Raw genomic sequence first — 18223 nt, 5'->3', positions numbered from 1 at the left:
GTTCCTGGCTAGTACGGATGTAGTGCTCTTTACTGAAGGTGGATCATTACTCTTTAGGGGAGGAGGACGGCGTTGTGAGAGGATGGGTGACAAGGGACGACGAGTACCGGTGAGTACGTACCTAAAGGAGAGACTGAGAGAACATGAGGCACAGGAGAAATCAAGAAGTACGGATTGAAGGAATTGTACTGGAATCAGATAGAGCATCTTACAGTGTCGGTACACCTTACGGTTGTGGGTTCAAAGCGAAAAGGGCCGAGAAATCAACCAAGGGGCAAAAAGCAAAGGGCTTAAGAGATGCAGAGGCAACCATAACGACTGGGTCGATAAGGGGTGACTCGGTCGGGTTTCTGCTTCATATGTATGTTGTACGAAGTCAAGTTTAAATAAAAAAAAAACCGGCTGGGCAGTAGGTGTAAATTCATGATAATGATCGTCGTGATCCTCGCAGGTTAACCAACAGGCTTCGTGCAAGTGGAGTTGCGCAGCCGTTTTTTATGCATGGATCGGTAAGGGACGACGCCATCTTTCAGGACCTCGCAAAGGTACCTACCTTAAAGTACCTTAGGTACTGTATGGACAGTACGGATGCTCATGCGAGTAGTCGTACCCCGAAGGAAGAAGAAAATGACACAGAGAAAATGAGCAAGCAAGGGAGGAACAGGGCTGTAGGAATCCAGGGAGGATTTTTTTCTTTTTTCCCCTTTTTTGAGGAGCCAGAGATGAGCCCAAAAAAGACACAGAAAAGTGAAGGGGTAAAAAGGTAAAAAAGGCAAGGTATATGGGAAATTTAAGGAAGGGACAATGGAGAGGTAATTAATACCTAAACCAGGGTGACACCTTCCCCACAGGAATCATCCGCTCCCTCGTGTGTGTACGTTGTAGGTAGGTACGAAGTCTGTATATACCTAGGCACAGTAAACAAAATAGCACGTGGTACGGAGTACAGAGTCCCAGGCAAGTTAAGTTACTGCCAAGATGTCACCCTGGCAATCCGTGCACCGCCGTTGAACTCCTCAGTCCTCTCTCTTTTCTTTCCTATATCCTCCTATTTTTGACCTTCCGCCCTTTTCCCTCCTCCTCTCCTTCTCCTCCTTCACCTGATTTCGCTTCACGTCGTGCCAGGTCTTTCGCGAACTTACCCTTCGCGCAACCTAGAACTGCATTGAACAGGTCGCATTGCCGTACCAGTACCCAAGTCGCAGATTCGTCCATTCTTTTTTTTTTCTATTGTTGCTACTCCTTAGGCTTGGCTGGCATTCATTTCGTTCGAACCCGAACCCGCTCGAGCAACCGACTCTCGACCTGGTGGATCTCAACGTTGCAATATATCGTCTCTTCACTTTACTTTCGTTCCCCGCTGGCCGTACACCTAAACGCCGTTTCCGTTCATTTATTCCTGGAATACAATCAACATCGACCTCCCCATTTGTGTCACTGAGACAATTGCCATCTGGACCTCAACCAGACTCCAATTGGCGTCAATCATCATTCCTTTCGACTCGACTCGTCCCCCATCTCCAACGTCAGAAGCCACATTCCAGCCTTGAATCCCAGCCTCCGTTGCCACCAACTCCTCGGACCAACGGCCTTCTACCTGTGCAAATACCCATTTTGACCGTTGCGGAGCCTTCCTCGGATTTTCCCCATACCTGCGACCCAATACTGCGTCTTTCCCCCGTTTATTACGCCTGCTTTCGAAGCCAATATCTGTGGCCCTCATGGCGCGCCATCACAATCACAGACACCCTGACATGGTGTCTTCACAAAGGAATAGGGACTTGGAAGAGTTCGTTGTGGAAAGCTGGAGAGAGTTCAACCGAAGACGACAAAGTACCGACGATGAAGAAGAAGATAGTCCCCGCGGAGGTGAGTGCACAAGTCCCGACATCAGTCGTCTTTTCGCCTTGCAGCCAGTCTCATAAGTATTTGTTGTTTGGATACCCGTGTGATTAACGCGCTGAGCAGCTACTACCATCGTGCGCACTGTCATCCACACCATGTCTCCCACCTTCACAGGTGAAATCGCCGGCTACAGGACACTAGGCGACGATGAGGACACTTCGACCACGACTACGCAGACGCCGTCTACGCCCACCACTGTCCAGTCTCTGGCCCCTCCCGTCCAAGTAGAGCAGCCGACAACAACCGACACGACCTCCACCTCGACTTCGTCTCGGACGACTACCACGATCCCCTCCGTCATCAGTGAACCTACCAGATCGAGTGTGGCTGGCACTCTTGCTGTCGACACCAACACTCCCGTGCTTCCCCCAACCCCCACGCGGACTGCTGACTCGGAAAGGATCGTCAATATCCCCGCTTCAGCCAGCTCGGAGCCCTCTGCAGCCGGTGAAGGTTCTGGCACCAGTGCCGCTACCACGGCAGGCATCGTCATTGGCGTTCTCGCCGGTCTCCTTTTCATTGGTCTCGCTGCCTTCCTCCTCTTCAGACGCCGCAAGAAGCAACTCAAGCACCAACAGATGACGGAAGACGACGAGAAGGCCAACCCTCCATTCGTCTCCGTGACCCCTGCCAGCCCACCATCCCCGACCACGCGATCCGATCCCCGCGCGCCACGCCTCAGTCTTCGTCCCGTCACCCAGTTGTTCCCCAACTTCAACTTTGACAAGCGCGCGAGCAAAGGTGCCAACATCGCCTTGAGCCCGGCCGCCGCCGCCGCCGGTGGTGTCGCTGCAGCCCCAGGCCTGACCCCTTGGGACAGGCCCATGACAAGCGAAAGCACGGACCCAAATAATCCTTTCGGCCAGCAAGCGGAGCGCGTTCCCTCGCCCGTTGCCGAGGACCCGTTCAATCCACCCGCGGAGAAGCCTCTTCCTCCTGGTCCTAGCCACCAATTCGCACCCGCTGCTCCTCAGGGTTCGCCGGCGACAGACAGCCATGCCATTACCACGGATAACGCGACGACCGCTACGTCTGCGGCCTCTGTAACGGCTGCCGGAGTAGCTGCCGCCGCCGTTGCTGCTGGCACGCTCACACGCAAGGCCTCGACTCGGAACGGTGGTCCCAAGGCAGTAGACCTGACTCTCCCACCACCTCTGTCCGAAGTTCCCCCGAGCCCTGCCGGTACTGAGTTCAGTATCAACTCGGAAGGCCCCGGTCAATCCATCCCACACTCCACCTCGGCTGCTGCCATCGCCGCGGCTGGAGGTCCAGCCAACTCCACAGTTCATCGCGCGCAGCTCGACTTCAAGCCGACTCTGGAAGATGAGATGGAGCTTAGGGCTGGTCAGCTTGTGCGACTCCTCCACGAGTATGACGACGGATGGGTAGGTTTTTTTCTTTTTATTCAACCGCTGCGTTGTCCTTTCTTCTTATCTACGCCCAGGCAGGCTGTACTAACCAATTTTTATGTAGGCTCTTTGCATCCGCCTCGACCGCTCTCAGCAGGGTGTTGTTCCCCGGACCTGCCTGTCAACTCGCCCTGTCAAGCCCAGACCACAGAACTCCGGACCTCGAGGACCTCCGGGCCCTCCTCGTGGACCTGGCCCTCATCATCACCCAGGTCAACGTCCCATGCCAGGGCCCCACGGACCTCACGGGCCCTACAGCGGACCTCCCCGAAGTGGCCCCGGGTCTGGCCCACAATCTCCCATGAGACCTATGCAGGGCCCCGGCCGGCCTGCATCTCCTGCCGGACGTCGCCCTGCTTCGCCTTCCAGTGCTCGCGGCATGAGCCCAGGCCCCCGCTATCAGGGCCCTCCCGGTCCCCGACCACAGAGCCCGAGCGGCACGGGTCGGAGCCAGAGCCCCGCTGGAGTCGCAAGGAATCCGCAACCGACTCGCATGAGCCCCACCGGGTCACCGCCTCAGCAGTACCAACAACCAGTACCACGAGCAGGACCGCCGACTGGGCCTGTAGAACGCAAACCTCTCCCTGGCCAGGCTCTCTGACGGCAACCCTGTCCGATTCCAAGCCTATACCCTAGGGCCTAGCGATGGAGTAAGCAGGCTCCGTGGCGTCGAAGAGGCGGCCGCCGCTCATACCTCACTGTTGAAAACTGAAACGGTGATGATTTCAGACAACGCGGGGCCAAGAATTGCTAGCACTTCCCATATACTTCTCCGTTGCTGTCCCCACTTCTCATGTACATTTTCTCCATCCGTCCCATTTTGAGGCGGGTCCTTCTCGACACTCGTTCATGCCCCTTTTTATCTTTTTATCTTCTTCTTTTTTTTTTTTACTCTTGCTACCATTCTTGCGTCTTCCCTTTGCTTTGCACGGGAGGAGTTCCCTGTGGTTATGGTAGCCGAGAAGCGGCCTGTGCCGCAGGGATTAGAGGAGCCCGGTGCTTAATTGTTTGCTTGTGTGGTGTTTTTTTTTTTCCCGTGGAGGGAAGGCTGAGTATCAGCGCTGGCGGCTCGCAGAGGCGAGTCCAGGCTCGCGATGAAGAAGACGTCCTTGCCCCGGCAATGGCGGGACGAAGACAAGGGAAGGTGATGAAATGATTTGAGGATTTGCCGTCGCGGGTACGAAGGGTAGTGCGCATGGGTTGACGATACGAGAGAGGCGAGGAGTGGTGGATCTAGCTTGCGGCTCGATGGGGATAGTCAATGAAAGGCCCAGTTTCCCAAGTCTGCTGTCCGTTGTTTCTCCCGTTTTCTACCTGTAATACTCTGTGACATGTGTTCGAACAAGACGAACTGTTGAAGTGACTTGCTGCTTTAAGGTCCCTTAGGTCTATGCACGACATCTACTACTTGTAGGCTCAGAATCATGGGGAACAAATCTGTTGACGACCTGTTCTTCCTTTCGTCGCCAACACGAATAGTTACCAGCATTACCCAACCACTCACCCCTATCTGGTCTGGTCTGCGTGCACACGCGAGTCTAGGGAGGAGAGGATATGGTGAATAAGGGCCGAGAGTCGACATCGTCGTCATGGACCCAGTCTCATCCCGGCGTCTCAGGGTGCATTGAACTCAGGGGCTTGCAAGACATATCCTCGTTTCCAGTTGGTTTTCTCGCAAGACGGACTCTTTAGAAGCGTCACGACGGATCCAACAAACTCGAAGAAAACAAAGCGCATCACTGGCACCCGCATCCTACAATGCCGCACTCAAGTTAGGTTTGTCCTAAAGGACTCTGACGACACTGGACGACTCGGGTGCATGTGCATGTGCATGTGCAAATGGGAACCGAAGACAGTGACAATTCCTCGCTGGAAAGTCCTAGGATTTAATGAGGCTCCTTCAACAGAACCATCCATCCCTCTTCTGGAGTATGATCAGAGTCAAAAAGACCAATCTACGGGTAACGGGTGTGCGGTATGGCGTGACATACAAAGCTAACCAGAATACCCCGTCCTAACCCCTAAAAAGAGGGCTCACTTGTGCTTATTGCTCTGGCGTCAGAAACCAAAGCCGCAGGTATTGTTATTCTAGGCTTCTAGAACTACAGCAGCCAGCCAGGTAGGATACATTCGCTCCCGCTCGCGGGCTCCAGTCGGTTCAACCCGAATGGGCCCCAACCAGGAGCAGGAACGGAAGGGATTGGGCACTTGTTAGGTTTGGGTAACCCGGAGACCCTTGACTGGATAATTGGGATATTATCCGGATATATATTGGGGGGATAAAGAGAGGTCTGATCTGCTGGTTTCGAGATCTACGACTGCAACTCTGGGTATGTTGGCTCTGCTGCGGCATGTCGGACAACGGTACGTGGTCTCGCCGATCTAAACCTTTGATACTCTTTGCAACGGCCATAGCAGTAGCTCGGGAAAGAATAAGATATCTCAGGGATAGATAGACTGCATGTAGGGGACAGCCGAGGCACCGGGCTTGTCTACCACCTCCTCCTCCCCATCGTCATATCTCGCGGCTTCATCTCTACTCCTGAACCCCCCGACGGTGGTCTGGACCCAGGCAACATAGGATTAGAGCCGATGATAGCCAGCTTCAAGGGCTCGAGACACCGAACGTGACAGGAAGATCACCGGATCACCAGACATCACCCAGTTGAGTTCGGACTTGTTGACCGTTCAACACGAAGGAGGAAACTCTCTCCATCGGAAGTCTCATAAACAACTATTTAACTCCGTGATACTAGGTCGAGGGTAGTCTTTTGCCCCTCATCAACTAGTTCCACGCCAGGGGGCGTCCAAGACCATAGGTATGTACGAACACTCAATTCAGGTGATCAAAAGAAACAACCAATGTTCGTGATCAGCCAGCGTTGAAAATGAAAGACGAGGAGGCGAAACCTGCACCCCGGATTCCAAGCTGCAGTCGTTCCCAGCCAATAAGTCATGCCCATTCATCTATCTGAAATCGTACACCTACAAGCCTTCTGCCTCAGCTCCTAAACTATTGATGACAGGCCAGGCCAGGCCAGGCCATGATATCTCTCTGGTTCAGAAACGCACCTCATCTATCTGATGGGGAAGCCAATAACGGAATGACATTTTCGATATCAAAGATAGCCGAGATGAAAAAGGACCTGGTCCCTCGGTAAAGGGGCCCCAGGGACATTATCAAAGAAAGGTTAAGAAACGGAGAGTTTAGTTACTTGCAGACAGCTCCGCTTGCTGAACCATGGTTGAGCTGTGGATAAAGAGGGCGTGCCGGCCGGCTACCTCGTTGGCCGGATTTCAAGGGGTCGGAATACTGAGCCGCCCCCAGCTGTGTCTGTGTTGGCTACCTGAATGGGGGAATGGGCCCATATGGTGGCCTGCCCCCGCTCGCCGTGGCCCAATCTGGGGGTTCCGAGATACAACGCACATTGTAGTCGCTGAGGGAAACAGTCGATCGGTGGATGGAAGGGCGATCGGGGCTGCTTGGGTCCTAAAGACTTTCGTAGAGGAGAAGGGAAGGAGGCCGAGAAAGGAGGACAGCGGCACAAAGTGGATAACGGTCACCATACCTACCTAGTCCGTATACGTCCAACGTACGCTTGAACGTGAGACCAGGCTGAGAATGAACTGCTCCGATGCATTGACTGACGCTCGTACTTCGAATGCCGAGAAGCCCACCGAATACGGTATACCCTTTTCTCTATCATGAGAGTTATGCGGTCTCTGCCAACCTGGAACACCTATGAAGTAGAGATGGCGGTGGCGCGACATGAAGCTGAGAGAGGACGTCGTTCTAAACTGCTATTAGACAGTAAACGGTCCAATCATTTTTCTATCGCTTCGCAAGTCTTTCCGTGGTTGGGAATGTCAGACGGGGAGAACAGAGCATCGAGAGAAACGAAGGAGACGGTTAATAGTAAGCGTTTCACTAAACCATACTTGTCTCGTCCATCGCTGCCCAGGTAATGAGGTCGAAAGCATGGCGGTGATAGTGAAACATGTCATTCGAAAACAGACAAAAGGATGTTGTCCAGATCTCAACAAAGAAAGCCACGTCCGTAACTTCGTACGAGGAGGGTACGGGGAAGGCGCAAGCACACCGACGACTTGGCTCGCCACCACCATCATCAGGTGAATGGTGGTGGGTACGTTGTACAACGTAAGCGCGGAGATGATGCGAGACGCCCGTTTTGGTAACTCGGACCTGCGTCCGAGATCAAGGAGAGCAGCAGGCGTAGTTAGTACGAAGTAGTGTAGTTTTGCAGCGTGCATGCTTACAACGTATTACGAACACAACACACTCTGACATTCTCCATCATGTCGATCAATCCCATTGTACCTAGCCATTGGTGTGTTTGTCTGTCCACCCCCCGGCCCGGGAATTACTGATGCTCAAAGTCGCCATGGAGTCAAAAGCGGAGAGAGCGTCCCGGCGACAAGGAGGGGAGGGAATGCATCGTACCGGACCGTTGAACCTCCAAGTTAGTTATAACCTCCGTCCCGAGCAGGACCCAACGCAACCGGAACCGAAACCAGGTATATATTATTAGACGATATACCGCCCCTCGCTCAAACGTCCGAGTCAGTTCACCACGAGAGCACGAGAGGCGGCCATCACGGCGTGATGCCGTTTTGTTCTCTGTATGTACGGCGGACCCTGGTACGCGTGTTCGTACTTCTCTGTGTTTTCCTCCTCTCCCTTTGGCGCGAGCGATTCTCGAGACGACATGTATACGCGCGGCAAAAGTCATTTTTCGCCTGCTTTTTTGTCTTATCTTCGTTTTCTCTCTCTGGACGTACGTACGAGAACGAAGCACGACTTGAGATCTAGCGGAGAAGAAACAAATGGACGACGGACTGGGCGGTGCATGGGTCCGGAGACCAACGTTTCTTCTCGCAAGTGTACAGGTATTTCGTAAATGGTCGAGCAAGTCGGCGGCGCCCTGCTATTTGTTCGAACACATAAAAAGTGGGAGTGTCGGACCGACGGCCGTGAGTTGGAGTTGCCGACGGCCAGAGCCAATCCGGAGGCACGACCCGTATTCTCCAACAGAGGCCAACCAACAGAGGAGGCTGTCAACGAATACGTATTTCTCTGGTCGTTTTCACCCCAAGGCTGGCGTGATACTGTAAAGACAGACCTGTGTATCCCCCTATAACTCATGGTTACCTCTCTCACGGGAGAATCATGGTGTTTTGACCCTTTCATTAGCGAATGCGTCTAAAACCAGCATGAAGGCAAAGCCCGGCGTGTCAGGATAAGACCAACACCAATCCTGACAAAAACACGGGGAATGGCCAGGGTTGATCGAGGAGCAGAGTGAAGATCCGGCATTGTGCGGGAAGCGAGTGGAGAGACGGTAATTTCCCTCCGCAGCCAGCCCAGGAGCAAGGGGTTGCCGTCGTGATGATAATAATATGCGAGGAATCTGACTGGTGTGAATGACGACGGTGGAGAGAGCAAGGAAGAGCAAGGAATCCCCCAGATGCGGGGGAAGAGACGCAAGAAAACCTGGTAATGTGGAGGAGGAAGATGTGGAGTTGTGTTGTGGCAGGGTGGAAGATCCAAAGTAGTTAAGGTAACGTATGGAGTAATATGTAATTATATCGTACATGAGGTACGAAGACGTTATTGGAGAAGCAAAGGTGAGCGTTTCTGGACGGGCGTTGGACCTACCTTGCAGCCGACCTTCTCACTTTTCGACGGACGAGTAGATGTTCATGTGGCGTAAGACGGCGGATTTTTTTGCTTTGGATGACCACTCCGCCAGGGGTGTCTGGCCAGTGGTCAGCCTGTCAAGTGTTAGACTTGCCAGATAGTACGTGTACATACGTTGTAGGTATTCAGGAACATGAAACATGGAACATGGATTGAAGATTACGACTAGATCGATGACGGACTGGCAGATGGAAGGATCATAGAACATAGTGAGACGTGGCTGCTTTTTTGCATTGGTGGTGATCATGGAAGCCCCTGCCCTTTCTTCTGGCCTGTTGTTTTTCTGGAGTAACGAATCCTTGCGTCCTTACTAAGGTACCTAGCCGTGTCAGGTACCAGCACACAAAAAGTTCCTGACTGCGAGCACGAAGAATACTCGGTAAGGACTGAGTCATCGAAGGGTGGAAACCCCCCAAGTACAAGCCGTTAGGTATTCTGCCTGGTGCAGCAAGAATGACACACGCAGCCATTTTTTTTGTTCTTTCTAGTGGCGTGACGCTAGTACGGAGTAGACTGGAAGCACCTCAGATTTAGCGGACGGTACTTATGGCTCCATGCTAGGAGCTACTGGCCGGCATGTACCTATAAGGCCAAGTCATAATGCCATCGACGTTTCTTGCCTCGGAAGTCTCGTATGCTTCGCGACTGCCTACCTTAAAGGTCCAAGTGCAAGGTACGTTGGTCTTGCCTTCCTCTATTTGTTCCCCTCACTTAACCCATTGTCCAAATAAAAACCATATGGCAAGTGCCACTAGCAGGAATGCATGTATTCTATTCGCACTTGTATGAAGGATGCAGTTATTCCAGATGATGACGATGAGATTTCCGATATGTGCGGAGTACCAATACTAAGGTATTACCTCGTGATCAGTTCGTAATTTCATCGGTACTTGGTACTTTTACTTTTATTTTCACTTTCAATTTCATCCCCAACCCCCGTAGGGCGTTCGGGACTTCCGTCACTAAAAGCGATCCCGTCCAGACGCACAGCCCTTGTCACAATTTTTGAATGCCTTCGTTGTTCTTCGCTCGTTCTACGTTTGTTCTACGAGATTACGGATCTGCTCGGCATTCAGCCACTCAGCGTCTAAACGTTGCCTAGTTCCGCAAACCGTTTCACGTGCAGCAAGCCGCTGCACGAACTAGCGCGGCAAGGTGTCTATGGACCTCTTTTCTCTGGTGTAGACCGAATCCTCTCTAGTACGCCGTACAGACCGAGCTAACAACAGCCGTTCCTCGCCTAACTGGGGTAGGGTACGCGAGACTGCAGACCTGCAGGTGGGGACCGACTGACGCTACTGACCCCCTCCGAGGCTGCAATTTTAGCTAAAGGCCAGCAAGGGGCGCCCTCCGCGTCCATGGCCCAACCTGGCAATGATCTGACGTCTAGGGGACTTGGCCTAGACGAAGAAGGAAGTGCGAAGAACAAAAAAAGAAGGAAACGAAGAACGAAAGAACACAAGCATGAACGGACGCAACACAGACCGCGTTTCTCGAAAGCATCGACATCTCCGTCCGACCAGGATGACCAGGATGACCAGGACGACCTACGTGTAGAGGTCAATCACACCGCTATACCTACTCTGTCCTGCATGCCATGCAAAGACTTCGTACAAACAAACAGGCACACTCCATACTCATCGTCATTTGCCCCATACTCTGATCCCCTTGGCACCCTTGGCCGACGAAAGGGATCAAGGCCACCGAGCCTTCCCCGAAACGTCAAAGATTGCGAGCCAGTATGGATCGACATCACCGAGAAGACCCAAGAACAACGCCGGAATCAAGAAAGAAGCCCCTGCCTGAGACATCTGAGACATCCTTGTACTAATTAATTAGTACTCACCCAAGAATCAGGGACGCAGACTTCATGTGCAACGAGAACAAGTTCAGCCCCTTCCCAAGACAAGACGAGTTCATGCGAAGTACGAATACAGACAGATTGGCGAGGCCCCACCCTCATCTCCTTACGCTCATTCACGAATCAGAATCATTCACTTCCCTCACCCTCCCCACCGCTCGGTCTGCATCCATTCACCATACGCCCACGTCGTCCCTTAAACCTCCCTTAACCCAGGGCAGAAGCCAGCTGTGTGGCTGTTTCAAAAGTACCGACGCCACTTGACGCCACTCGAAGCCGTCCAGAAGGAGCCGCGCGAACGGCCGTCTGGACGCCCGTCTGAAAGGCCCTCCCGGTCATTCCCCCAGACCCCCCAGGCCGCCCCCCAGACCAGACCGCCACGGGAACCCTTTGCCGTGGATTTGTCGGTCGGTAGATGCTTGACGAGCAGGCCAGGGCCCAGTCGATAGTGGACGCCGGCGCCCGTCAGCCAAGTCCCTTCGTCGCGAAGTTTCGTACGAAGTAATCAAACAGTAAATAGTGCGTCTCCCTTGCCCATCATCTGGCATCTTCTTGTCCGTCGCAAGGGGCCCCCTTCTTCGTCCGACACAAATTCGACGAATTCGACACCAATACGGCGCAAGGGAGGTCCCTTCTCGCTTCGTCGTCACCATCCTCCCCCCCCCCCGGACAGACACTCCGCCTCCCGCGTTGGAGAAGATTTGGCAACGCTTAGATCCGGCCAGAATCCATCCTAGAGGGACATTGGTGCAGCTCATTCTCCAATCACCAGGTTGCCCCAAGGTACGGAGTACGGATAACAGATTACACCCATCTTTTGGGCCACACACGATGCTCCCCGCATCGGTTCTTTCCCCTATTGCCTACGTTGTATGCCTCCGTCACATCACACTGACCCGGTGTCATGGACCCAAGGGAGCCGGGCAATGTCGAACCAGGTTGGCCAGGTATATCTGTTCAGGAAGGGAGGAAACGCGATCCGCGGCGCGCCGTCTTAATTGTAACAAGTATGTATGGGCGACTTCTATACTATAGGTCCCCTCATGCCCCGGGTTTCTACTGTATGCGAGACACGCGGGGACGCATCGAACACGCCACCAATCCTCATCGCGGAATACTCGTGCTATTTCGTTATGTTAGGCCAACACGAGCCAAGTCCATGCTCAGCTTCATTTCCGGGTCTGGTGACCTCTGACCGAGGTGGCGGCGCGAGCATGCGACAATGCGACAACGCAATTGCAATGCTCGCCCGGTCCCCGTGATAATTAGTTGGGTCTGCTAACTTGTAGGCTTGAGCTACTCGCCAGCGCATACTAGGCAGGTGAACGGCGTGCGGCACTCCTTTAAGCACCAGCTGGGATGGCACAGGCCAGTTTTTATTGAACTCGGGGCTTGTGTGTGGACTGCGGACTCGACTTGCAGAGGAACAGAGGACTCGGCGGACTCGAATTCTACCCGTTTGCAGTCGACTATCGGTGGGGTCCCCAGACTCGACTGACGAGTCAACTCTGCCCCCGCCCCGTCCGACTTTCTGGCCTAGCACGCATGTGGTCACCCACCGTCTGGACAAACGGGGTAACGGTAAGCCCCGAGCTCCAAGTCGTTGTTCCCCGCCCTCACAGTAACAGGGTTGGCGTCACACACCCACAGAGCCGACAGCGCCTCTGCTCTCTCTCTCCCTCGCCGACCCCTGACCGTCCGTCGCTCCCACGTTCCGGTTGACCGACCCGCAACCCTGTCGTTAGTTTTAAGTCTACGGAGTCGGAGTATGTACCACAGAGATGACAGACACGGAGAGTCAGCTACCAGGGAATAACGAGTCCCGCCGGCCCTCACGGCATCTGCTAAGGCACAACAAGGGCTTGCACCTGGTCTGGCCTACCTAATCAGCTCCACCTCTTTTCGTGGTGCCATGCTGCCTGTCGCTTGGGATGTTGTTCTCTGGCACCTCTGTGCGGGCTGTCACTCCCCCCCCCACCGCCCTCCATTTTGTCACCGCCCTCCATTTTGTCTCCCCATTCTTATTGTCACTCACTTACGCTAAGGTTGCTAAAGTAGTGTCTGTCGCTCATCTGGGTCCAGGCGGCGATGCTCAAACCCTTGTCCACTCCCGACTTCGCTTGAGAGCCGCCCCCTTTCCCACACACCCACCACCCTCCCCGGTCCGAGTCAAGCCCGGGACCATCTGCCTCGCGAAAAAGATTGTCATTCTTAATATACATCTTCTAACTCTTTTCCTCCGCACCTCTTCCCCTCCTTTGCCCCATAGGTAATCCAACAATACAATACGACTACACACACAACGCCTGCTCGTGAAGGCGTACGGACTATATTCACCCTTTTGCAACGTCACGTCACTCACCAAACCTTTGACCGTCTGTCCCTACCTGCGTAAACGTACTCTCGACCTGAAATCCCGACGAAAGCGTTCGAGAAGGTCCGAAGGAAAGCGAGGAAGAAAGCAGCAACGGAAAGAAAAAAAGCCGCTCCTTTACCGTCTCTCCATTCCTTCAACCTTGGCCAGGGAAACAAAACTGCGAAAATCTCGTGCCGAGAAACAAACAGCTCTCGTTTCTCGTTTGCCGTCTGCCGCCTCTTGTCTCCAACGTCTCGATCAGCCCAGTTCTTTGGCTGCGGCGTCCCAAGGGACGCAAATACCGCCGACCCGGAGGTCTGCAAAGAGGCCATCCCAAGAAATTCTTTTAACTTGTAGCACGTAACGACGGCCCCTAAACCGTTGACCGCTACACCATATTGGCCATCTCCGACGGCTAGATCGACTCGCCGATGATTTACTCTTGAGAGACTCGACTTTGCACGTCCGCACGCTCGATCCGCCACACATAACTCAACCCGCCTTCCCTCTCACCCTCCCTTTATGCACCCTTGAGCAGAAAAGACAAGATGCTGTCAAATCCGTTGCATCGATTCTCACCATATCACACCGTCCCTTCCTCCACTCTGTTCTCCAACGGTCATGTTCCCAACAACCCGCCTCATTCTGCTGGCATCCACGAAATGCCACAGGGTTATCCCATCCAGCACATGCAGCCGCATGTAGGAGTGCAACATGCCCATATGGCGCCTCGTGGCGCACCAGGACCGTCGCAGCCCAAGCACCGACACCATCCGTACGTGCCGGGCACCAGGACGTCGGGTGCTTCGGGGCCCGTTCGGAGGAGAATCAGCCGTGCCTGCGACCAGTGCAACCAACTCAGGACAAAGTGTGACGGACAGCATCCATGCGCCCATTGTATAGGTGAGTATTTTCCTGTAATTCGGGAAATAAATTCAAGAAAAAAAAACAAGAAAGAAAAAAAAAAACGGAATGTGGAATGAATTGGGCTGACCGAGTTGGACAGAATTTGGCTTGACCTGCGAATACATTCGAGAGAGGAAGAAGAGAGGCAAGGCGTCACGAAAGGACCTCGCGCAGCAACAAGCCGCGGCACAAGCAGCCGGTAAATCAGATAGCGACGAGCAAGGGAAGACATCTGACCAAGCAGAACCAGCGAATGCGGCCAGGACAGAAAAGAACAACAGACAACCAGTGCCCAACGACTCGCAGAAAATCTTGACCAAGGAGGAACAGGGACCAGAGGATGTCAGCGAGGACGCGATGCGGCCGGAACCGACAAGTGGCTCACTCGAAGCGTTGGGTGAGATGAATCCGCACCCACAAGTGCACCAGCAACACCAACACCTGTCCGTGTCCGGACCACCTGGCATCAACCGGGAGCACATGGAGAATCCGCCCTCGTCTCTCGACTTGAACGGCTACGGAAACATGGCCGGAGGCTACGACCGGCAGGGCATGGTACCGCCCATGATGGACGGGACAGCTCACGCACCGTACGCCCCGAATCAGGGCAACATGCCGGCCTATCCCGACCTGCCTTATGCCATGCAGCCTCAAAGCCCCAGCGCCTTCCCGAGCAACGCGCAGTTCCGCATGAACAGCCCGCTGAACGCGTACCCCATGGCCGGCGAGCCGACCTCCCCCGGATGGATGGATATGCCCTCGCCCACGGCCCAGTATCAGCAGCAGCAGCAGCAGCCGCAGCCGCAGCAGCAACAGCAACGCGTGCCTCATACCAGCTACGGTGGCCAGCAACTGCGGTACCCAGTTCTCGAACCGCTGATCCCTCACCTGGGAAACATCATCCCCATCTCTCTCGCGTGCGACCTGATCGACCTCTACTTCGCATCCTCATCCTCTGCCCAGATGCACCCCATGTCGCCGTACGTGCTGGGCTACGTTTTCCGAAAGCGGTCTTTCCTCCACCCGACAAAGCCCAGGCAATGCCAACCCGCGCTTTTGGCCAGCATGCTCTGGGTCTCCGCCCAGACCAGCGACGCCCCCTTCCTCACCAGCGTGCCGTCGGCAAGGGGCAAGATTTGCCAGAAGCTCCTGGAGCTTACGGTCGGCTTGCTCAAGCCTCTCATCCACACTCCGACAGGCGAGGGATCCCCCGCGCCGAGCCCCGTCGTCGACGGCGTAGCCCTCGGTGGTCTCGGTGTCGCCCTGCCAGGGTCGATGAGCATGGATGCCCTCTCGGGCGAATCTGGCGCTTTCGGTGCTGCTGGCAAGCTCGACGACGTCATCACCTACATTCACCTGGCCACCGTCGTTTCGGCAAGCGAGTACAAGGGGGCGAGTATACGGTGGTGGAACGCGGCCTGGTCGCTTGCTCGCGAGTTGAAGCTGGGCCGGGAGCTGCCTCCGTCTCCGGCGTCCATGTGCAACGGCCCAGACGGCAGCAGCGGCGACCCCGACGGTCCCCTAACCACCGGCGCGACCACTCCGGGCGTCATTACAGAGGAGCAACGCGAGGAGCGTCGCCGCATCTGGTGGCTCACATACATTGTCGACCGCCACCTTGCCCTTTGCTACAACCGGCCTCTCTTCCTCCTTGACATTGAGTGCTCCGGCCTGCTGCAGCCCATGGATGATACGGCGTGGCAGAACGGTGAGTTCAACAACTACAGCGGCAGTGCTGCCGGCGCCGGTCTGGGCGGGGGGAACAGTGGCGAGACGCAACAACAGACGCGACTGCGTGGTCCTCATTTCGAATGTACCGGACACGGCATCTTCGGCTACTTCTTGCCCTTAATGACGATTCTCGGCGAGATTGTGGATCTACATCACGCACGGAACCATCCTCGGTTCGGTGTCGGGTTCCGCGCGGCGCAGGAGTTTGACGATCAAGCGGCCGAGATCACGCGACACCTCGACGCCTACGAAAGGAGCCTGAAGCGGTTCGAACAGCTGCATCTCGGGGACAAGCAGGCTGCCAACAACGATCAACATGCGGCGGCGGCGGACGGCAACGAGTCCGGGGCCGTTGACGCCAACACGCCGTCGGTGCACTCGGTACATACCAACACGTCGAATCGCATGACCGAATCGGACATCCAGACCAAGATAGTCGTGGCCTACGGCACGCATGTGATGCACGTGCTCCACATCTTGCTGGCGGGCAAGTGGGACCCCATTAATCTGATCGACGACAACGACCTCTGGATCTCGAGCCAGGGCTTCATCACGGCGACGGGCCACGCCGTGTCGGCTGCCGAGGCTATCAGCAACATTCTCGAGTTCGATCCGGGTCTCGAGTTCATGCCCTTCTTCTTCGGCATTTACCTGCTACAGGGCTCGTTCCTGTTATTGCTCATTGCCGATAAGCTGCAGCTCGAGGCGAGCCCGGCTGTTGTCAAGGCTTGCGAGACGATTATTCGGGCTCACGAGGCTTGCGTGGTCACGCTGAATACGGAGTATCAGGTAGTTCTTACTGAATCCACCCTCCATCCCTCTCTGCTAACGGATGTTTCTGTCGTACAGCGTAATTTCAGCAAAGTGATGCGCAGCGCCCTTGCTCAGGTGCGCGGCCGCGTTCCCGAAGACCTCCGCGAACAGAACCAGCGCCGACGCGAGCTGCTCGCTCTCTATCGATGGACGGGAGACGGCACCGGGCTGGCTTTATGATCGGTTCACTAATGCAGGCTCCCGAAGCCGAGTTGTACGATTTTGACCACCTGCACAAGGGAATGATTGGTTCCTTTACTTCTTTTTCAGCGCCCTTTTCATCTTCCGTCTCGCTTTATTTGTTTTCCACGTTTTAGCGACCAGCGACCCGTCAGACGATCGATCATGCCACCATCACCATGAAGTAGGGGAATTCTAGGGGCGTTTCTTGATCTTCTTCGCGGCCTCCTGGGAGACGGACCGGGATGACAGAAAAAAAAACAAAAGTGCGGCCAGTTCGAAGATTTCTTTATTATACCACTTTTTCTTTTCCTCTTGGGAATTTGCAACCTGGGACTTGGGAATCCTTTGCCATCTTCTTTTCTCTCGCCTTCTTCTTCCCCCACTCTTGAGTCCTTTTATTTATTTTCCCTTCTCCCCGAGGACATTGCGAGACATGGGGAACGAAACAATGGAACGCGTGGGCGCCTAGGGACAAGGCAGAGGAGGGACTCTTGTGGTCTCCTATTCTAGCCAGGATCGGTGTTTCGGGGAATGCTTCGAGGGACAATTTCCAGGTCAAACTATCTAGGCTGTTGGGACCATCCCCGTTTGAACCGGCGATGGTGGCGAAGTGCTTTTTGGCAACTCTCCATTCCTACGATTCTCGGGCTTTCGCCACCCCTCGCCCCCCCCCTTGCTGCTAATTACTCGACCTGGGGGCCGGGGAGGAGCGGAGACCACTTATATTATTACATATACATGTGTGTGTGTGTGTGTGTGTTTCCTTTGGAGTTTCGGGGACTTGCAGTCATGGCGCTGGGATTTTCGATGGATTTTGATCGGAAAGGAGGAGTACATCGGAAGGGGGTTGGGATGGAGCCCACGGAGGGGGGAAGAGAAGGAGTTGCAAGATGAGGGTTTATTGTTTCGATTTAAGAGCCAAAAATCGAGCGGCGTGAGAGGAGTGAGAGTGTGGCAACATCGGGTATGGTAAGGGGGCAACGGGCATATCTTTTTACGATGATACCTTCATGTATATACGTGACGATTTGATTTATTTCTTCTTCAATTTTTCTTTTTTTTTTGTAACTTGGGAGAATACTATGAGATTAAAAACTCACCCATGAGTCGGAATGGATTCTAATCATTAACATCGTTCCATGGCAGAGGTAAGGACAATGGTAAGGGCGCCGTGCTCGGCGTTCGGGTCTCCAAAATGTCAGTTCGTCCAACTGCGATGCAGTCTCGAGTGATCTGACCAGATAGGACAGACACCCCGGCAGCTGGGGGGTGGAAAGCATGATATATCATTAAAGAAGATCGCAAGCCGTGGTTTCAAAGGAACATAGATATATCCACGA

At 54.4% G+C, this 18223-nt stretch overlaps 7 protein-coding genes across 7 annotated transcripts; 6 read left to right on the top strand and 1 right to left on the bottom strand.

Annotated features, from left to right (window-relative positions):
• Positions 1-1581: 1581 nt before the first annotated feature.
• SODALDRAFT_9123 (hypothetical protein) lies at positions 1582-4011 on the top strand. Its single transcript, XM_028615775.1, has 3 exons — positions 1582-1869; positions 1969-3290; positions 3379-4011. Exons 1-3 carry the CDS (start codon positions 1722-1724, stop codon positions 3913-3915), a joined length of 2007 nt encoding a protein of 668 aa, XP_028469980.1. The 5' UTR covers positions 1582-1721; the 3' UTR covers positions 3916-4011.
• On the top strand, positions 4012-4509 carry SODALDRAFT_9124 (hypothetical protein). Its single transcript, XM_028615777.1, has one exon. The coding sequence runs from the start codon at positions 4108-4110 to the stop codon at positions 4468-4470; it is 363 nt and encodes a 120-aa protein (XP_028469979.1). The 5' UTR covers positions 4012-4107; the 3' UTR covers positions 4471-4509.
• Positions 4510-9633: 5124 nt separating this feature from the next.
• Positions 9634-10839, top strand: SODALDRAFT_354298 (hypothetical protein; the record flags this gene model as incomplete). Its single annotated transcript, XM_028613711.1, has 6 exons — positions 9634-9706; positions 9832-9865; positions 10160-10188; positions 10312-10417; positions 10517-10584; positions 10658-10839. The coding sequence occupies 6 exons, from the start codon at positions 9634-9636 to the stop codon at positions 10837-10839; spliced, it is 492 nt and encodes a 163-aa protein (XP_028469978.1).
• Positions 10840-12666: 1827 nt separating this feature from the next.
• On the top strand, positions 12667-13210 carry SODALDRAFT_9030 (hypothetical protein). Its single transcript, XM_028615763.1, has one exon. It carries the CDS (start codon positions 12826-12828, stop codon positions 13165-13167), a length of 342 nt encoding a protein of 113 aa, XP_028469977.1. The 5' UTR covers positions 12667-12825; the 3' UTR covers positions 13168-13210.
• On the bottom strand, positions 13210-13690 carry SODALDRAFT_9051 (hypothetical protein). Its single transcript, XM_028615768.1, has one exon. It carries the CDS (start codon positions 13580-13582, stop codon positions 13253-13255), a length of 330 nt encoding a protein of 109 aa, XP_028469976.1. The 5' UTR covers positions 13583-13690; the 3' UTR covers positions 13210-13252.
• SODALDRAFT_9076 (transcriptional activator xlnR) lies at positions 13691-17181 on the top strand. Its single transcript, XM_028615772.1, has 3 exons — positions 13691-14153; positions 14257-16676; positions 16737-17181. The coding sequence occupies exons 1-3, from the start codon at positions 13799-13801 to the stop codon at positions 16878-16880; spliced, it is 2919 nt and encodes a 972-aa protein (XP_028469975.1). The 5' UTR covers positions 13691-13798; the 3' UTR covers positions 16881-17181.
• On the top strand, positions 17148-17914 carry SODALDRAFT_9041 (hypothetical protein). Its single transcript, XM_028615764.1, has 2 exons — positions 17148-17714; positions 17764-17914. Exons 1-2 carry the CDS (start codon positions 17415-17417, stop codon positions 17854-17856), a joined length of 393 nt encoding a protein of 130 aa, XP_028469974.1. The 5' UTR covers positions 17148-17414; the 3' UTR covers positions 17857-17914.
• The last annotated feature ends 309 nt before the right edge of the window (positions 17915-18223 follow it).

This window comes from Sodiomyces alkalinus (genome assembly GCF_003711515.1).
Source record: "Sodiomyces alkalinus F11 unplaced genomic scaffold SODALscaffold_1, whole genome shotgun sequence".
In the NCBI taxonomy this organism is placed as follows: Eukaryota; Fungi; Ascomycota; class Sordariomycetes; order Glomerellales; family Plectosphaerellaceae; genus Sodiomyces; species Sodiomyces alkalinus.
This window is presented reverse-complemented; position numbering and strand designations above follow the sequence as displayed.